The sequence below is a fragment of the Athene noctua genome, chromosome 12, assembly GCF_965140245.1.
Source record: "Athene noctua chromosome 12, bAthNoc1.hap1.1, whole genome shotgun sequence".
In the NCBI taxonomy this organism is placed as follows: Eukaryota; Metazoa; Chordata; class Aves; order Strigiformes; family Strigidae; genus Athene; species Athene noctua.
The window spans coordinates 16,052,536-16,073,138 of record NC_134048.1 but is presented as its reverse complement, the minus strand read 5'-3'; the positions used below and the strand labels follow the sequence as shown (position 1 = coordinate 16,073,138).

Sequence of the window (20,603 nt, the reverse complement as noted above, 5' to 3'; positions counted from 1 at the left end):
CTTGCTACAAACCTAATGCACAACCTGTGGAAAGCAACAGGTTTCCTACTGCCTTTGGTGAGCTCTGGATCAGACCATACATAGGGCTCTGTTATTTCCAGTTCCCAGATGCATTTGTCTCTTGTAAACACTTCATCTGGCCACTGCACCTCTGTAAATCACAGAACAGAATAACCCAATAGAAATGGAGTGCCCGGTTTTGAAAAGGAACATTAAGAGGGAAAAATATAACTCTCTCTCTTTAAACTGTCTCTTTTCTATATTGTTACCTTGACAACTCTGCTGCTGTGTTTCATCTTTGGTGGGACTTAGCTGTGGTGGAATAAGGGGGACATCCATGTGCGTTTCCACATCTACTCCAGCTCTGCTGTGCGGGCACATGCCAGGCACAGGGCATCGCCAGCTGCAGTGCCCACATTTGCTGCCTTGACCCGTGGTGCTGTCTGGAAATGATTACAGACACTAAGAACTGGGACCCGTTCTGATTAAAGGTATAACATTATATCTTCTATTTCTTTTCCTTAAGCCAACACCAGAGCAGCGTTAAGGCTCTTTAAAAGGAGATGCAAGGTGCTTAAAATATTTTTAAGGGTTGGGACAGCTGGAAAGCAGAAAGGGATGAAAGTACTCAAAAATAGTTGTATTATTTTTAGTATAAGCAGATACAGGAGTATGTGTCAAGATAAGGATACAGTTCTGATGTACTGAACTGAGTCTCGAGATGCTAAAAATATGCTTGCTTTTCTCACAGTTTTTAGAAGAGACAGAGGTAAAGGTAAGAGGAGAGTAGTGGTGAACTGAAATTTTAATTCCTGTTCTTCCTTGCTTGTTGAGGTTTAGTGAATCTGCCTGTTAACCTGGGCACCCATGACCCACTGATACTAGCAAACATCAAGGCAAGGCGAGGTGTTGTCTGCGGGAATGGGATCCCTCCCATCCCCTTTTTTTTCTTCCCGAAGAAAATACCCACCAACGTAATTCTTTTCTTCTCTTTAACCAAAATGGCTAGCTTTATAGCTGCAAAGGCAAGACGTGCCGGGTCTGGGGCTGAGCGCAGACGGCAGTGTCTGTGTCTGAATGTGTGCGTGGAGAAGGGGGCTTTTAATGCAAAACATGTGTTTTCAATTGCTATCTGGAGCCAGCCCAGTAGCTGTAACTTGGCCTGACAAAGCCTTATTGAAGTACAGACAGTGTGGTTTCAAAGCAGTTAGAAAAAGAACGGGAATGCTGTTCAGGAAATTCTTCAGGCATGGGCAGGGACTTGGCTGCAACTCTGCTGTTGGAAAATCTGACAGGGGCAGCTCATGAGCACAGGCCAGGCCTCGTGCTGCTCTGAAAGCTGTGCTGCATCTTCCCTCCAGCCTCCAGCACCCCTCCGAGTTTTCATCTGCCCGCCGAGGGAGAGGTAAGAGCTGCATCGCTCCTTCTCGCTGCGGCCGCGGAGATTTGCGGTTCTTTTGTGCCTGTGCAGAGAGGCTTCTTGCGTTCAGACTGTTGTTTAGAGAAGAAAAGCCAAGAATGGGAAGTTGTGGCATATCTGCAAAGGGATGGGAGTAGTTTGAGGCTGGGTGGCGGTTTCTGGCTAACTTTGCTTTGGTAGTAATTCTGCCAGCAAAGCGACTCCTGCACTGTGTCTGTGCTGTAACCAAATAATTCCCAACTTTTTCGCTTTGGAGAATAAGTGTGTGTACAACCTGAAGGTTATATACACATGAAGCCACCAAAAGGTTGGCTCTGTACCGTGTGTCACTTACAGATTTTGATGAAAAATGTGATTCAGTCACGATAAATACATTTGTATGTACACTGTATTATAGTTGTTTAATGAGTTGAAGGTATGTTTGTCCGGGGGTTGTTCGGCAAGTCCTGGTACAGCTAGCTTGTGAAGAGAGGCAGTAATTCAGTAATAATCATTGCCTTGTGATTCCTCTGCATATTTTTTTCTGTATTTATAAAGCATGAGCAAAATGCAACAGTCAGAAACCACATACAGCAGATTAAAGGGAAAAACATTAATTTAGGGGCTTGTTCCGTCTGTAACTTCTCTTCTGATTTGTGTTTTTTTCCCCAAATAACTTAAGGAACATCTGTGATAAAAAGCTTGCACTCTGTTTAGGAGCCTGCCAGATTTAGGCAATGTTCTCTCATCCTTTTAGTTGCAGCATTAAAGCTTGTCTTGCCTTTGCAGAGATATCAGCACCTTATATGGGAGGCTCATGTTTGGGAGGTAGAGTATGGCGCGTTCGTCAAGGCGGATGGAGGTGTCAGGAGGAGCCTGCCTCGCGTAGCTTCACAAACCTCCTTGCCTCTGCCAGTGTGTCTTCCTTGGATTTTCACAGCAGTGTTATTTGATGTGTAGAAAATACTTTTTAGCCATGTTTTATGGTGGTGTTGCTTTTTTATCTTTCAACAGGGAATGAATTAAGGATATTAAATTATACAGTGGGACAGCACTAAGTGTTTCTGGCTTGTTCATGGGAGTAGACTCATAGTTTGCTTTGCCTGCATCCAGCAGGACTGCATGCACAGGGCTCAAACAGTCATTCATCTCAGCAATCCAAAAAAATCAGTGACAAGGTGAGGTTTACCACCAAAGTGTGTTAGATCCAGTATGTGACAGGGCCAGAGCTTTCTCCCACTAATGCTGGTGAAGCATGTACATATCCAGAGGATAATAGCAGGCTCAGGCAGACAGCAAACCTTACCTGGAGACAGTGGGATTAAGTGGATTTGGATCTTTAATGGGAATATTATCTGGTCCAATATAAACAGCTTCTATGAGATCAAAGGGGAAAAAGAAAGGTGTGTGGGAGCATCTTCTCCTTTCAACTTTCCTGTGAAAGTGATGGTCAGCTGAAATGGGTTGGTTCTGGCCAAGTGAAGACTTCGCTGGTTTGGGGTGCAGGAAGGGCATTTTCTGAGAGATGTGGATGTGCAGGCTGATGGGGGTGAAGGGAGTGAGAGGAAGGATAGAGATGAGCTGTGGAACAGGGAGGCATGTGATGAGAATGAAAAGCTTGATAAGCTCAAAGTTTGCTTTGCAGAAAATACACCTGTGGTGATAATGCTGTGGTAAATTAAGGTCTCATATGATCTGGACTGCTCAAGCCTTCACAGGCTGCCATCTTACCCTGCAAACTTGGAGCTCTACTGCTTTGCTCAGCAGCTGTTAATTTAGGCACCCAGCCAGCCTATTATCTTCTTCACTGCCAGTTATAAGACCTTTTTTTAAGAAAAAATTCAAGTTCCTGCCTCTGATCATACAGCATCCCACCTCCCAAATCTGACCACCAGTATTGTAGAGCCAGAGAGATTAAGAGACTGGAATATATCTGTCCTAGCAAGAAGCAGCCAGGGCTGCGCTGCCGTACCTGGCTTTAGGGGTGCTCCTGCCCCATGTCTGGGTGAGGCAAGCAGTGCAGGTTTTTCATCAGGTATGGGATCAGTCTGGATCATGGGATGTCCCAAGTGCCTACATAGGTTTTTTGCCATACCCACTCCTGACGGGACCCCAGTGGAGACACTGGTGTGTGAGTGTGAGTCCAGGCAGGGCAGGGGAGGCTCTTTGCAACACCCTGGGCTAGATTTGATGGAGGGAGGTGGCGGGATCCTCCCTAACTCTGGCGGATGCTCCTGAGCCTCCCTTTGCCAGAGGTGCCCTTTCTGCAGCTCCACCCGGGTCAAGTATTCCAGCTTTGCTTTGTATCCAAAAGAACTGAAGCATGTGTGCATGTGCAGACAGTATTATGCATCTAAAGTGAAACTGGAGGGTCTCTTGATCTTGGAAGCATAGAGATAAGAGAGCCGTTAGCACACCCTGATACATCTATTCCTTCTCCTGGTCCTGCCCAAGAACAAACTAGAAAACAAGTGTGTCTGTGCAAACAAATGGATAAGCACATCAAGCATATCATGTGGAGGGAAGATGCAGCAGAACAAGTTTTAACTTGTGAGAGCAGGATCACTGCAGAGACTGTACTCTGGATCCTGGCACATGCTCAAGCCCACAGTTCTCAACTTGTGCCATGCCGGTTGGATTCCAGCCGTATAAATCCATATTATGATCCTGCTTTGCACATTCCTACAAGCCATATCTCTTTTCTTGGTGCTGTGGGGTGAGAGTGTGTTGGGACAGAAGTCTGCAAAGTATCACCTCCTGTAGCTTGCTTTCTAATTCGAGCTCAGCTGATTATATCCCTCTTGCTGTTCCCGCAGCCTCCTGCAGTCACACCTGCTGCTGGCTATTTTAGTGTAGCCCTCGTATTTGTTCATCCTGCTTTGAGACGCTCCAGTGAGAAAGTGTTTATAAACTTGGCACAGATGGACATAGGCTTATGATTGCTTCACATTATCTGAGTGGTGCAAAGGAACCAGCGTGTGAATGCAGCAAAGCCGGTATGATGTTTGCATGCAGTGTGAATGTATCGCTACAAATTGTGGGGCATTTTGTGAAAGACATTCTTCGTTGACTAGCTTGATACATAGATCTCACTGCAGAAACTTTTTCTTCCTTGTTAACTTTCCATTTTCTCCTTAATTCTGAAGAAGAAAAGTATCAAGACAAGGTAACTATCAAGAAAAAAGTCTAAAAGTTGGAAGAAGCACTCATAAATATGAGAACAGATGTGTTTCTCTGCTTCTCAGAGAAGGGAAGCGATAGTAACATCACATTGCTCACAGACTCTTGCAGCATCATAATAAAATACCACTTTTAGTTTAGGAGATGCTATTCAGAGATGGAGCTGCCTGTTACTTTGTTTTGTTCTGGCAAACTCTAATATGTTTAGAGTTTTAGTGTAAGTGCTCTTGAATGCAAAGCAGTGACAGAGCAGAGCAAAAATCCCATGTTCAGTTTTTCGTTCAGTCCGTCTGCTCAGAGATACTAGTTTATCAGCTGAGGCTTTTGCAGTGCCCTTATCCTCAAGCACATTTATTGTCGAAATGCTGTCAGCCCTAGCAACTGGGGAAATTACATGAGTTCCAAAGATGTTAGAGGTAGAGGGTAGCCTGGAGCATTGAGGGATCTGGATTAGAGATGCTTTACGAGGAGATGAATCCCCAAGGTCTCCCCAGCTGCCTGTGCTGTCCGACTTCCTCAAGATACAAGAGGTGGGGATGGGAAAAGAGCTATTACCTGGTGGATCAGGCAGAGGATGCACCAATGGACTGTTGAGACCAAGAAAGGCTTGTTGATGTGCTTATGTTTGCCAGAATCAGGCTAGATATTTGAATAACCCTGCATGTGATGTACCTCACTGATAGAAACTAGTCAGAAAAGAAGAAAACATTCCTTAGGATGTTTTCTTCCACTTTTTGAGTCTCTGGCCATATATCACATTGCACTGATACACGAGAAGCGGGCATTGAGTGATGATGGTCTTCCCAGCTCATAGAAGAGCTGTTCCCCATGTGGAGGGATGGGAACTATTGACAGAAACAGAGGAACCAGCAGAGAGGGAAGATTTCAGCTTTGGGGACACCAGTGGCAGGAACCATGCTGGCACAGCCATCGGGATAGAAGAACTCAAGTTCATGGAGAAAAGTACTATGAGATTTAACTACCCCAGCAAGTATTTAATCCTTCTGGCTGTTCCCCAGTGCTCAGCCCTTGATGGCCAAGCTGCAAGTGAGAAGTCATATTTTTCAGAGCCTGATCCTTTTATGGAGACCCAGGCAGGGCCATGTGCAGGGCCATAAATCAATTTTGGGTCATAACACTGGTGGATTAACGGGCCTGGGGGTGTCAAGCTTGAGAGAGAGTTTTATGGGGAGCGGAGAGGCAAAAAGTCTTGTTGATAGATGGCTCAAAACACTCTTCTTCATGCCAAATTTTGTTCTCAGTCACGCTCCAGAAATGTCTGTTCTTTTGAACCTGTTGTATAGTGTGCACTTAAAAGAGAAATTAAAGAGGATGAATCTGCACAGCATTTACAGCTAGTAAATACAGGTATATTGCCTCCCAGTGATACGGCAGAGAGCACCTCTAAAGGCTTTTTAGTTTTCTTTTTTTTCTCATTTCAGCCCAAAAGAAAATGTTTCTGTTTCAGAAAACAAAGAGAAACAGAAGAGGATGTCGGTAATACGGACACAAAGAGAAGGCAGATGTGGGAGATGTAGGTTCAAGGCCCAAAGGAATTGGAACCCCTGTCTCATCTGTAGAAACGTGTTCCCATCACCATGCTACAGGTTAGCCTGGGGTCAGATGCACTTCGTTTTTGTGATGAAGTTGTTACACCTCACTAATATGCAAGTAGGCAGGGAGGAGAGGTACCGTGTCGGCTGCACAGGGCTTAGGGGCTCTTGGTCTGTGCTCTAGTGAGCAGTTTTGACGAGCTCTAGGGCATTTTCGGCACAAATATTGTGGGCTCATAAGAGAGAAGCCACCTTCCCAGATTGCATCCCCTTTCAGCTTAAAATTGTTCTATTACTAAACATACATCATTTAAGCACTGATCAAAGAAACCCCCGTGGCACAGAAACATTGATTCCTCTTGTTATGCCTCACCCAGTTCATAACCCTCATTGAATCTACAAAGCCGGCATGACCAGGGGCTGTTACAGCTCCAGTATTTGCAAGGGAAAAGTGTTTATCCATCCTTGTGCATATAAAACATTTCTGCCTGATGAATCATTAATCTGAGTTGTGTACCCTGAGTGAGAAGCTTTCTGCCAGGGCAGAAGGATGTGGTGGAAGGGGAGAGAGTCGTGTATTAAAGCTTTGCCATACCTGGTGGGGTCTGATGTGATTTTTGGAAGCTCGGTGCCAGTTCTGATTTGTGGTGCCTTTCAGCTGGTCCTGGTTTCAGCTTTACTGAAGGAAAGGGCTGAAGCTTCTTTGCCAGAAGTACTCGGCCAAGCAGCCTGTGCAAATCACAGGACATGGTGACATGACTCTTCCAGTGGTCTTAAAAAAACAAATAAATCTTTCTTGTCATGGACTGTATCTCTAAGGTATGCTAAAGCAAAAGGATGAATAGCTTTTCTAAACAGACTGGATTTTGTATCAGGCCCTGTTTGCAGTGTTCATATATAAGGACTCAGTGTACAGCTCTTGTGCAAAAACTTATTACCCTTTTTTTATGCAGCAGCGGCAAAAATTCCTTGGAGAATTACCCAGGTTCCAGGCTATAATTTTGGAGTCATGGTGGTGTTGTCTGTGGCTAACTACAAAGGTCTGGCATGCTGCAGTTTTTGTATTGTAAATGGGATTGTACATACACTGATGGTGGTCCAGTGCTGTGTACGTGTGTCTTTAAGCCATTTCAGGTCAGGCACACACTTTCAGATTTGACTTTGGAAGGAGTGCTTCTCTTTCCAATCTCTGTATTTGTTTCAGTATTATATTTTCACCATTGTTATGAAATTAGGTAGTTGTTCCTAATATTTTCCTGAAGGGAAAAAAAAATCCTATTTAAGCAACTAGCATCCTTTCCCCTTAGCTCAGTAACTGAAAGGTGGGGGGAGGTTCCTTGCAAATGCAACCACTGCATGTCCCTTTCACAGCAATATCTTTTTTTTTTTTTTTTTTTTTCTAGTGCCTTAGTTCTCTTTAATGTTTTAGAGTTGGGAGAAGTTGCCAAAATGTAAATTATGACTAGCATACTTTTCCCTCCCACACAGAGCAGATTATTGGTAGCGTATGTAGCTGGTTCCTCGTGTAGTTGCCTTGCAGGCCTTCTTACTCTACTCATTTGTTTAATATACCTCAGCACTCTCTGTCCATCATTCTGTCTTCTCTTCCTAAAGAACTACAGACATGAATGTTTTCTTTTGGTATTCACAATTCAGGAGGGAAATGCTAGCTAGAAATCATATATAGCTTTAAATGTAGCTATGTGAGAGTTTGTATAGAAAGAACATGTTATCTATGATTCCCATGTTATTTTCTTGTTATAAATTTATGCTGTATTACTAAGTCATGCTCAGCATGCCTGTTTGTAGTACTTCAGTTGCTCTATCTCTGTTAGGGCAGCTGTGAGCTAAATATTTTATTGGAACCAAAGAAATTCTCTAAATCAGGCTGCTGTATGGACACAAGTTGCTCTTTGTGGTTATGTTCTGTTCCTGTAAGTTCTTTTGATGTCTGCAGAGTTTTGCCCCAGCTGGATATGCTATTTTCTCCATCCTAGAGATTGCAAGTAAAGAAAAAAAGAAGAGAGCACAAAAAAGAGATAAAGAGAATAAACAAGCTTTGCAATAAAAAGATATTTTGAACTGGGTACTTCATATTGTTTCTTATTGGTCAAACCTCTTCCATGAATTGAGAGGGTTAGCAATGCAATTTATTCATTTTCTCCAAGGGAGAGGCTGCATTTAATATGCGCTCTCCAGGATCCCCCGCTAAAATATTAGGCAATAAAGTCCTTGACTGTACAGTAGTTGTGGTTATAATTTCCCCCAGGTAGTGGGAACTCTGTAATTTATTGTTGTTTAAGTTTTCCCTTTGCACCGATCGCAGTGGTTGTAGCAGTATAAAAAGGCCTGTTTTTCTCCAAGCGCATGTATTTGCTGGTGACCCAGCTCCTCTCTCTGATGAGCTCTGTGCTGCAAAGCCCTCCACAGTTGCTGACTTAGCATCTATGAGAAAAAACACTGGGTTGGATCTGGTCTAACCAACTTGCTTTGCTCCCCCTTGGTAAAAGCTATGGGTCTGCCTGGGCTTTGAGTGGTTTTGTGATGTGGAGATGGATACCCCAGCTGGTCCGAACAGCACAAGTGATTTATGGTGAGCCCACTTACAGTATTGAAAACTGCTCTTTAATACAGACACACCTTTCTTCAGTGATGTACCTTTAATGCACGTTGGTTAAACTGGCTGAGCCAACCTGTATTGAGAACAGGCTTACCTGCCGTGAGCCGTTGGCTCCTCCTGACATTTTATGACGGTCTGCACTCATTGACGTTGCAGATCTTCATGGCATTAGCTGGGACTGGGGTAGTCTGAGGTTGTAAATGAGGCATGGCTGCGGGGGGTGTGAGATCCTTTTTTTAGACCGGCTGAGAAAGCTGGAAAAAGCAGGCGGGCTTGGAGGCGTAGACGGGCTGGCTGAGGCTCGCCTTGTTCTAGTTTTAGTTTAGCAAGCACAGGCAGCACCTTCCTTGGAAAGGAGGGAGCTCAGCATGGCAGCTGCCTGCAGATGGGCTGTGCTGGTGCCCAGAGTCTCCTCCTGTGGGTGTCCTTTGCAGCACCCTGCTGATGCACAGGTCTGACCTGCCTTTTCTCCTTGGTGGACTGAAGCCCTCAAACATAGGGGAAAACATTCTTAGAAATGTGATGGCTCAGAAACCTGAGAAGAACATGAAAGAAGTGCCTCATTTGTTACTATTTTTTTAAAACTTCCTGTTTTCAGCCACTGTGGTGAATTTTGAATGTGAGGGATCAACAGAGTTGCTGACATTAGGGGAGGCAGCAGATGGGCACCTCTGCTTTCTGGTCCTGCATCGCTGTTGGGAAGAAAGCAAGCATACCGACCTGCCTGGGCTGAACACAGCCTTCCTGAATATGCTGCTAAGTTCAGATCAGGAGATGTTTCAATTCATTTGATCTGAAAATAATTTAGTACCTAAATGGATTTATTTAGCACCTGAGACTGTGTTTCAGCCTGGGTGAGGGTTGAAGGCTCGTGGAAGAAGGGAGAGGTGGCTGATCCCCTATGCTGCAGGTAACAACACCAGGCAGCATTAGAAAACACAGGTCTTAGCAACTTCTGGAGCAGTGAAAGGTAAAAAGAAAGGTAACTGGTTCTGCAGGGCAGCCCTTGCATCAAATGTGTGGGCTTCAGCATTGGGGCAGCAAAGATAACATGTTAACTTCATCCCTGGCGCAATGCTACTGGAATAAAAATGATTCCGTGGAGAAACTCTCCTTGCATCAGCCTGCAGTGGGCTCTGCACCGGTGCCAACTGCATACTGTATTTTATTAGATGCTGAAGTATGAAGCTATTAGCCAAAAAGTAAGGGAAAAACCAGGAAACTAACGATTAACAAACATAAACTGCTATCAGTGAGCATCTAATTTCTACCATTGTCTCATTCTGCCCTTGCGGATCAGACTGCCACAGAAAGGAACTTGCATTGTTATATGAATTTTGTAATTCACTGCATACAAACGGCAATGCCAGGTACCCTGAGGAGGAAGCCCACAGTGTTGAATCAGTAGTGCAAGAACGTGTTTGGTGGCTTCTTATCTGACTAGAGTCTAAAATGCAAACATTCAGCAAACTAAGTGTAATTAGAGATGATATGATATCCTCAGTCTGTGTGTCAAAGAAGTCTGAAAACATAAGAGACTGATCCCTGGGGGAAGCCTGTGAAAGTGGGTTTCTGCTCCCTGAATGTGAAGGGTGAGAACATGTATACTTTCTTTCCTGCGGCACAACACGCCTCCACGATCACAGCCCGATGCGCACACAACCGTTGTGCAGTGGCTGTCTTCCAGACCCTTGTCCCAGCTAGCTGCAGTGCTGTTTAAAAGCACCCACCTCTTTCCATCCACAGCGGGGGCAGCCAGATCCCCAAGTGCCCGGAGCCAGCTGGGTGCTGGGGTATGGGAGCGGGGATGGTGCTCGCTACAGGGTAAAGCAATTCTTCCTGGGGATGTTGCTGCACTACTTTCCTCAGCACCAGCTTGCTTTCTTTCTTTCTTTCTTTCTTTCTTTCTTTCTTTCTTTCTTTCTTTCTTTCTTTCTTTCTCTCTTTCTTTCTTTCTCTCTTTCTCTCTTTCTCTCTTTCTCTCTTTCTCTCTTTCTCTCTTTCTCTCTTTCTCTCTTTCTCTCTTTCTCTCTTTCTCTCTTTCTCTCTTTCTCTCTTTCTCTCTTTCTCTCTTTCTCTCTTTCTCTCTTTCTCTCTTTCTCTCTTTCTCTCTCTCTCTCTTTCTCTCTTTCTCTCTTTCTCTCTTTCTCTCTTTCTCTCTTTCTCTCTTTCTCTCTTTCTTTCTCTCTTTCTCTCTCTCTTTCTTTTTCTCTTTCTCTCTTTCTCTTTCTCTCTTTCTCTTTCTCTCTTTCTCTCTCTCTCTTTCTCTCTCTCTTTCTCTCTTTCTCTCTCTCTTTCTCTCTCTCTCTTTCTCTCTCTCTTTCTCTCTTTCATTTTGCTCCCCGGTGTTCTACTAACATGTCATGCCCACCCAGGGTATCAGAGTCCTTCTTAAACCAGCATTAGATATATGGGGATAATCTGGTAGAGATATGGCAGCTGAAGAACCTTGTGTTTCAGGTTTACTTAGTGAAGAAGGATTGAGGTGTGGGAACGGAGAAAGGCAAACATTTCCTCTTTGCCTTTTTTCTTTGGCTAGAAGGAGTGATTTTATTTGAGATTTTTTTTTTAAATTTAATTTAAAGCCTGTGAGAAGTAATATTGCATCTTCAAAACAAACTGCTGAACTCAACTGCTTTTACCAAATGCATGCAAAATTTTTCCCTCAGGATCCTTAGAGGCCCTGGAGTGCCTGCCTTGCAAAACCTGGGGCTGTGAACGGAGTCACTCAAGAGCGATCTCCATAGGATACCTTTAGACACTGTGCTTACATGTATTTATAAATATATATATATACATTTAACACACAAAATTCTCTTTTGGTAAGTTACTGCGTAGAGTAAGCAGAAAGAAAAGTAATGCTGAACCAAGATATTAAGAGACACTGCCCAGATGGTAAACTCTGAAAAAGAAGAAACAAAGCCCTCCAAGAGGCACAGACACAAGCAGTTTTTATTATCAGCTTTCTCTTTCCTCTTAATACACGTGGCTATTTCTCTGTGATCATTTCAGATGCCTCAGGAACAGTACGCGCACCGGAGCACCATGCAGACCTCGGAAGGACCCCAGGTATACAAAGTGGGGATTTATGGCTGGAGGAAGAGATGCCTCTATTTCTTTGTGCTGCTCCTAATGATTTTAATCCTGGTGAACCTTGCTATGACCATCTGGATTCTGAAGGTTATGAACTTCACAATTGTAAGTAAGGGTTACCCTGAAAGGTTTGGGGAAGATGGGGGAGGGTGATGATCTTTCCTCTGAACATGACTTCAGATACAGCTTCGATAATGGGTTGTTTTAGTTGCTACGGATGGTTGTTATTACAGGGAGGAACAAATTTACCGAAAGATCCTCTTTTTCTGCTGGACATGTCTGCAGTATTGCCAAGATGAGGAATGAGCTCAGTGTTGCAAATGATGTTCCTCCTACCTGCTATTTATATATACATGTAAACATGTAAATGATATACATGTTTTGAAAATTAATTTTCAATTATTAAGTGTTTTAAAAGTAATGAAATAAGTTATTTTGAACTGAATTGTGGGAATGGGTTTGAGCCTTTCTCCTAGATTTTTTCTGCTTTTCGTCATGACTGGAAAGTTGAGCAACTCGATTTGCCTTTTTCTTAGGGAAAATTAATGTTGTTTCATAATGACGTGGTTCCAGAAGCTTTGTGAAGAAATACTAAAATTCCAGGCTGGCTCTCTGGGTGTGGTATTTAGGTGGAGCATATCTTTATGCTTTTGGTGCTGCGGTTCATGCACATCAGTCCTGCCAGCAGCACTCTCTTGCTGCACAGACCCCCTGGCCAGGGTCAGCTTTCCAGAAACTCCTTGAAAAATATTGGGCATCTGTACTGGGAGGTAGGTTGTACTGCGGCAGATGGGCCCTTCTGGGCCCAGAGTGCTCTATTGCATCACTTGAACTCTGTTCAAATTCTTTTTGAGATCTTAAGGGTACTTTGACCTTGAATTGCCTTTTTACAGGGTGAGCTTCACCTCTCCTGCTCAAACACACTGAAAGTCAGGACATGATGAGCCAGGCACACTCCACTTCGAGGGCTAGTGAGACTTTATGTATGGCAGGTCCTAGTTTTTCAGTAGATAATTTGGCAAAGCAGAATGAAAATTAAATGACTGGTCCTTTCTTCTTCAAAGCAATCATTGCCACCTTGGTCAGATGGAGCTATTTTAAGATCATTTGAGTCTTCAGAATAAACTAAGTTTGAGGCTTTAATCCTGGATTTACTTCATGAGAGAGCTGTAAGGCTAAATTCCCCTAGACTGCTTTGAAGGACTTTCCCAGACAGGTTCTGATGTGAGCAGCATGTTTGAAGTCTCCCGGCATTTCTTTCTCTGCTTGGTCTTGTGAAGCCCTGAACAGCTGTGTCCAACATTATGTCATTAATGGGCCATGAGAAGTTGAGTAAACAATCTCTGACTTGCTGTATCCAGCAGACAAAATGCTGTATCAAGGGAACATGTAGCATTCATTTTCTCTAACCAGGATGCTGTCAAGGTGTGCAGAACATTGCAATGCATGTGTGCTTAGGGAGCAAGCAATTATAAAGCAGTAATCCACAAAAAGCTCCTGTGAGTGGGTGAAGAGCGAGCCAAACTGAAGCAATTAAAGCTTAACCAGACCAGTTATTTAATCTTGTGAAATTGATGCCATTTTGATACACATTTCGTGCTGAATTGTGGTCTTTAATGTAGTTGAAAAACAGAAATTTCTGAGGTGATGGAAGACTTGGTCACAGACTCATCATACAGGCAGTGATGTCGGCATCAGCCCAAGCACAACATAATGGCATTTCAGATTCTGCCTTTTAAGGAATGAAACGTTATTTCTTTAGAATAACATAACTTTGGTACATTGGTCCCATGTTTTCTGCTGTTTGGTGGTGGTGGGTCAGTCAATTCTCTAGAAGTTGCTTGGGAAGCCAGCTGAACTTCTCTGCTCCATTCTCCCGCACAGCCCTCTCCTGATCCATTGCATTTTGCAGGCCATCAGCAGAAGGATCAACTCCAGGGATATGTACAGAAACCTCCCCTTCCAGCAGCTCTCTCCACCCATCTAGGATATACACTAGCTTTTTGGAGGATGTATAGATCTTCAAGCTTTTGTCTGATTCTGTTTCCTTAAATAGTCCCTTGCCCTCTGATTCACTGGGGATTAGCCCATGGTAAAATGTATATGGTTTTAGTTAATTCATATCTTCTAATGTTAGTAGGCGATGAACAGCATTTAGTGATAAAAACACAGACAGTAGCACGGAATCCTGCAGCAGGAACTGCTTTATGGTTATAGGCATGGCCACGCTAGTCAGGGCGTGTGTGTCTGACACAGCCAACTGGAAATAAATATAAGAACAGAGCATGTAAAATGTGATCCTTGCCCCGATATGCACCCATTCATCTCCTGATCTCCTGCTGCTCCTGCAGCCTCTCCAGCTGCTTTGGATCCTGCTCAACAATGCCTCCCGCACCATTCCCTGAGGCTGAGAAAGCCACTTTGCTAAGTGAATTTTTAGAGGCAGACTTTTATCTCTAAATAACAAATGTAAGAAAATTCTCAAATGAGGAGATGCAAATATGGAAAAATCTTTAATTTTTTTCTGTTCTGATAAGAGGAGCTGAGAGTCCTTCTGGGGCAGGGGAATGATTCGAGTAGTCAGTAAGCAATAGCTGCTGCTTAACAGGTCTGAATTACCTTTTTTTTTTTTTCTTTTCAGAGAAAAAAAAGGAGGGGAAGTTTGTAGTTCTGTTCTTGTGAAAAATGTAGTATTTCCAGTATCTTCCCACCCCTGAGCTCTCCTCCCAGAACCTGGGTCTGTTCAACTCCACAGAACAGTCCTGACACTTACCAGAATTTAATGAGTGCTCATTATAGCCAATAAGTGCTCACAGTATTTTAATGAGCACAGCAAACCTGCTCAAGAAAACTCGGGGGTGTTTTAAATGCTGATAGTGGGGAGTGGAGAAAGGAGGAGGAGATGAAGCAAGATAATCTCAGGGGAAAAAAACCACCTTCTCATGCACATTGTAGCAGCATCCATCCATTCCACTTCCACGTCAAGCCCTGACCTCCCTTTTGCTCCCCTCTGCATGCCCCACTGGCTCATGCTTCAGGAGACAACCCCTGTAAAATTAAATCGTAAGCTTCCAATCTCTGGCTTTTAATAAGCAAGGTATCACTAATTCATGCTAGATTTTGCTTTTATCTGAATGTTCAAGGCTTAAACAAATTTATGTGTGGCTATTGCTTTTTACACAGGGCTGTCAAAGCAGCGTCACATCCGTGTGGGGCCAGTTGGTCACTGCCTAGTCTGTCCTCTGGCGCAGTTATTCACTTCTCATGTAGTATTTGATCCTCAGTTTGTTTTAAATGTCTTTATCAGGCACAGACTGTATGAAAAAACAGACCTTGAGGGGGCCTCAGATGTCATCTGCCTGTCCCACAGCTGGTTCCCATAGCCAGGTCCATTTATCATGTTTATTTACATCAGGGCTATGCTGCTGTGGGGCTGCGGGAAGCTCTGTGAAGGTTGCTACCTCCAAACCTTACTTTGATTTTTAAGCCAAACCACGAATGAATCTGAACCAAAGCCACTAAATTGGGTTGAAACCCAAATGCACCCTGAAGGTGACCTAACCTAATTGAGGTAGAAACCACCATCCAGCACTCAACTTTTCAATGTTATATAGGTAAAGAGAACTGCACTTCATTCAGATCTTGGACAAGCCTAGTAGAAGTACATACTTTGTACATAATGGGTTTGGGGAGACTCGGCCACTCAGTCTGCAGGTCCAGCACAGGCTTGGGCTGTACCCTGCTGTCACATCTGCGTGGCGGAGGGCTCAACCTCGAGCCGCACAGAGCTCATCTGAGGCTGGCATAGCCCCTGCAAGGGTTCACATGTGCCACTCATGCCACATTGTTCACAAGGGTGGAACCAGAGCTCTTAACAACGTTCCTTTTTATGGTCCGCCTGCATTAACATCCCGTGATGTAGCTCTTCAGCAGTAGGATTGCTTATGACTGTACATACAAGCGCATGCATCTTTTATGTGTATGCCTACGATGTGCTGGGGATCTCTATTTCAGCTATTACTGGTGATCTTAAACCATTTTTAAAAGCTTCCTGTTGTATTAATTTCTGACTATTACAACAAAGATGTGTTTACATAAACACAGAGAACCAGTATCCTTATTTTAAACAGTACAAGGCTCAGAAGGCTCAGAAAACAGGCAGTGACAGTGCATTGACCTCTTTCCACAAGGGTAACATACAATGCCTGGTATTTTAAACAGTGTTAGGAGTCTACAACGTTACCCATTAGTACCCTTTTATAGCCTGTTAGGCAGCAGGAAGACATCTGAACAGGAGAGATGAGAACTGTCCTGTTGTGGCTGCATTTAAATGGCAAATGCCCACCTACTTGTCTGCCCATCAAACCACTGAAGACCCTTTGCTTTTCCTTTGCCCTTCCCTGGTGTTTCTACCCATAGGTGCCTGTCCACATGTTTGGGTTTGTATGCTCTCTGGGACAGAGCTGTTTGCATGGCATCCTGTAGTCCTGTATATTGGCAGGTTCTATGAGACTGTAAATGATAATAAATGGAAAAATAACATTTTTCCCCTCATCAGCTTGCAAGGCTTGAAATTCCTGGAGAACTCTCTTCTTAGAATCATCCAAAGCAAATAGTTTTTGTAAGGAAAATAGTCTGCAACTCTGGTATACAGGAGATCCTTTACGAGCCAAACATCACATCTTCCGCCAAACCGTGAGGAATCCATGCGGACTGCTTGTGCCATCTGTGCATGCACCTTCGAGGAAATGCAATGTAGGAATGGGCAGGCAACGACCCACCTCGTTCCATCTTCTGTAGGATTCAGAGAAGGGGGATATTCCCCTCCTGGCCTGCTCAGGCTGAGGTTGGGGAGCTCCCAACACATGCAAACTCTGTGTTCTCCTTCCAGAACCACTCAAGGTTTTTTGAAGCTTTATGCCCTTTAGCATGAAGTTCAGTCATATTTTATTATTTTAATTTAACAGGAACAAATGACTGCAATTGTTCAGATTTCTCCTTTTTTGCTGCAGGCTGGATTCATAGCTAAAGAGGTATGTTTTAGCATTGTTGAATGAAGCATTAGCAATTTAGAGAGAGACAAAATGCTGCTGTAGGTGGCACAAATGCTAAATATCATTATTATCTTGCTTTCTTTATTAAAAGTTGATAAGAAAAATGAGCTTTTAAAATTTGGTTATGAACAGTTATTTCCAATACAATTACTCCCTCTTGTGTGTAAACTACCTGCCACATTTTAATTACAAGAAAACAGTAGGGTAATAACAGAGCAGTAAAGATGGATTAGAGTTAGGAAAGCTGATTGCCCTAACAGGAGGGATTCTTTTATTAATGATTTAGAGAAACAGACTTTGTTCTAATTTTTTTTTAAATTAAAAATTGCCTCAGAAGAAAATGACTGTGCAGTTTATATTCCCTTTTCATTATTTCTCTGGGGTCTCTTTAGGTGTAATGGTAAGGCCAACATGGGAAAGAAATCTGATCTGCTTTTGAGCTTCTGCTTTGTAGTACAATTGTAATGTCAGCTAAAATTGTTTAGAGTTAGAATTAGTATTACTATATCCTTATTGAGGAAAGAGTAACGTTCTTTTATTCACTCTCTTCCCTCACACACACATGCATACAAAATTGTGCACTTTTCTATCCTAATTCCTGTTACTCTTTTTATAAAACAAGTAATTGTTTTGAGACTGCCTGCATGACCCAAGAGCTTTGTGTATTTCTCTTGTTGCCTCATTCACATGGACTGCATCTTCTGATATAAAGATGTTAATCTTGTAGTGGTCTGACAACACCAGCAATACTGTGAGTGACTGTACTATTAAGTGAAGAAGTTTCTGCGGATGAAATCCTTACCCTCTGGAATTTATTAGGAATCTTGGCGTTGACATCAGTGGATCAAGCCCTTCACTGTAATGCTTTTTATTTGCAGTTTTTTTACAGTAAATTCTAATTTCCTTCCTCCTGGATTGAGGAAAAAATATGTTATGCTTTTCTTTTACTCTTTTTAAGAGATCTGAATTTCACTCCTAGAGAGCTTCTGTTTCTGTATGAAAAGCAATTGGGATTACTTATCTTTTATATAGATACATACACGATTTTTTTTGCCTTCGTTCCTTTGGAGTTTAGAATAACATAGTCAGTTTTAATAGGATATTGCATGATGTTATTACAAGTTTGACCCCTTCATTGCTGCATCCTCCAGACTGTCAAGCATTTGGTACTGATGACTTGCTGAGTTATAGTACATCAGTTTCTTCTAATGCTACACCTTCGAAAACTCAGTCTCTGATAATATTTCATTTTTATTAGCCTAATGCTACCTTTTCTCAGACAGCATAAGCACATAAGGCTTTCATCTTCCTTGTTACCAGAAAAAGATGAAAGGACCACATATTTTTACCGCACTGTCTCTACTCTCTGCTGAACCATCGAGTTTTTCAGAGACCTGCCGTAGCATTGGATATGCTTACGGGTATGTCATGGGAGCAGAAGAAATAGTGAAATAGTCAGTCTTCCACTATACCGCTAAACCAAGCTGGATATGCTGCAATGCAATCATTTAGGTAATTCTTTTTTTTATTCTTTGACTATTGCACAAGGCAGTCTGTGGTGTACAGAGTGTTACAACGGCAGATGGCCCTTTTCCCTCAAATATTTTGGGTTGAGTTTCATGAAGAACTGAGGCTTATGTGATTGTACTTCCATCTTGATGGACAGGCTCTTGCTTCTTAATTGTTTCTAAGCCTCTATTCATACTCAAGCCATCTGAACGAAAGTATGTATCCAGGAGACAGCAATATCTCAAACATATTTAGTTGCTATATTTTTCAGAGGCAGAAGAAAGCAATCTTGTTTATTAGTATCCCTACTGTGGAAGAAGCTGCTGCATAAGCTCTGTACTTACTACTCACTGGGAGAGAGAGGTATTATAAATGCCCCTATACCAGAAAAAGCTTTTATTGGTGCTGTTTTCCTACTGGACAGCAGAGAATTTAGCCCTAACACCCAGATACCCCAGGTACTACTTCTGATTTGAAGGGAGCTGTTGGAAACTCAGCAACACCCCTCCCCTCACACTGGTTCAGTGCATATGTACAGGCAAAACATCATCTGGCAGATTTGCTGTATGGGCCATGCTGTTGAACCTCAATAACCAGTCTTCTGCATATCTCCACAGCAGGAAAACACATTTCTGCATTAAAAATACATTATGGCTTTGTTTGGTCCCTCCAGGAACAGAGAGATAAAAATAGATGGAGAAGGGAAGAGAGTGGCAGGGTGATTTGCACTGTGAGGTTGAGCATTTGGTCTCTGGAATAGCTCTTCATTTCCAGGCATTTCTGCCTGTGAGTGGAGAGGGTCCTGGCTGCTGGTGCCCCACGTCCCTGCTGTGCTGCGGGGAGCACGATGGAAAGCTTTATCAGACCGGGAGGAGCTGCTTCGCAGCGTGATAGCAGCAGGACCTGGCAAACAGTGGGTGGGCTGGAGCAGGGTGGGCAGTAATGAACTCTTGATCCCAGAGCCCCCCTTCTGCCACCTCCCTCCGGAGGGGATTGTTCTCAGCTTCTCTTTCATCTGAAGAAATAAGATATTTCACATTAGCATTCGTCTCAGTGCCAACAAAAGACCTTCAGACTAGCAGTTCTGAAGCAGAGAGATTTGTCTCTTTGAGAACATGTAAAAGGTATTATTATAAATGTGCGAAAGAACAAAAACAAGCTCGCTGCTGAAATGCCGATAATCAGTTAGTCCTCTGAATAGCTTACAATCTGATCCCTCCCCATATTCTCACAGTACAGTAGAAGAAATGATTTAATTTGGGAATCCACACAGAAATGACATATCAGCCTGAGCTGTAGAGTAAGTTTTCCACTGCTTCTTCTCTTTCTCCCTGTGCTTTGTTTTCCTTCTGAGCTTCCTGACATCCCTCCTGAACTCTCCACATGGCAGAGAGCAATGACCTTCTCGGCTTTGAAAACCTAGCAGCCATTGCTATAACAAAAATATAATTCTTCTGAAGCACCTCTTCTGTGTGGCTGCCTTAAGATTGAGGTGCTGCTTGGAGTAGGCTCCATGCCTCCTTCAACTTGTCCTGGAACTGCAAAGCCATCAGAAAGCCGCTTCTTAAAATGTTTCTTGGCATTCGGTCCTGAACCGCTGCTGTTTACATCTTGGGCTGTAGCATAATCCATGGAAAGGGGATGGAGGCGGCTCTCTTGCACTGTAAATGACTGTGCAAAGCGCAAAGTACCAAGCAGCAGCAACCTTCACCTTCTTTGGGTGAAGCCCCAGCTCGTGGGCTAACTGCTGCCTGGTAGCTATGATAGTCTTGTGTTTGACTGAACAAAAGAAATAAGAAAAAAGTAACATATTTTTTCTGAAGTTGCATGGATTTACTTTATTTACTTTCTGTAACTGTCAGAACCTGCTCTAAAGACTGATGGTTCTGAGGACAGAATTACAGACCTGTGGTTGTGTGGAGTTTGTCTTTGCCCTCCCCTCCTGCAGACGCTATATTATCTCTTCTCCACTTATACACTACCATACCTGGTTTGATAGATGTATTTAAAATACTTGCTGCCATTTCATGTGCCTGTTCTTCCAGAGCTCTGCTATGGAGATGAGCTTGAATATACTATTTGAATTCATCATAGCTTGCATTTTAGTTCTGGTCATTTCCACTTCAATTACATCTTTCCCATTACCCATCCTGCTTTCACTGCCATGGTCAACAGTAAGATGGACTGAGGTAATT

General features: G+C 43.2%; 1 protein-coding gene across 4 annotated transcripts in view; it reads left to right on the top strand.

Annotated features, from left to right (window-relative positions):
• SGCD (sarcoglycan delta) overlaps window positions 1–20,603 on the top strand; it is a 236,495-nt gene that overhangs the window by 92,620 nt on the left and 123,272 nt on the right. Inside the window, exons 3-4 of one of the 4 annotated variants that reach the window (XM_074916282.1) lie at window positions 6,048–6,186; window positions 11,765–11,821. In XM_074916282.1, coding sequence (XP_074772383.1) covers window positions 6,178–6,186; window positions 11,765–11,821 — 66 coding nt within the window. In that variant the 5' untranslated portion in view covers window positions 6,048–6,177. Of the gene's footprint in view, window positions 1–1,295; window positions 1,406–6,047; window positions 6,187–11,764; window positions 11,951–20,603 lie in introns of those variants that run through there. The other 3 variants (XM_074916279.1, XM_074916281.1, XM_074916280.1) reach the window with 3 other exon arrangements.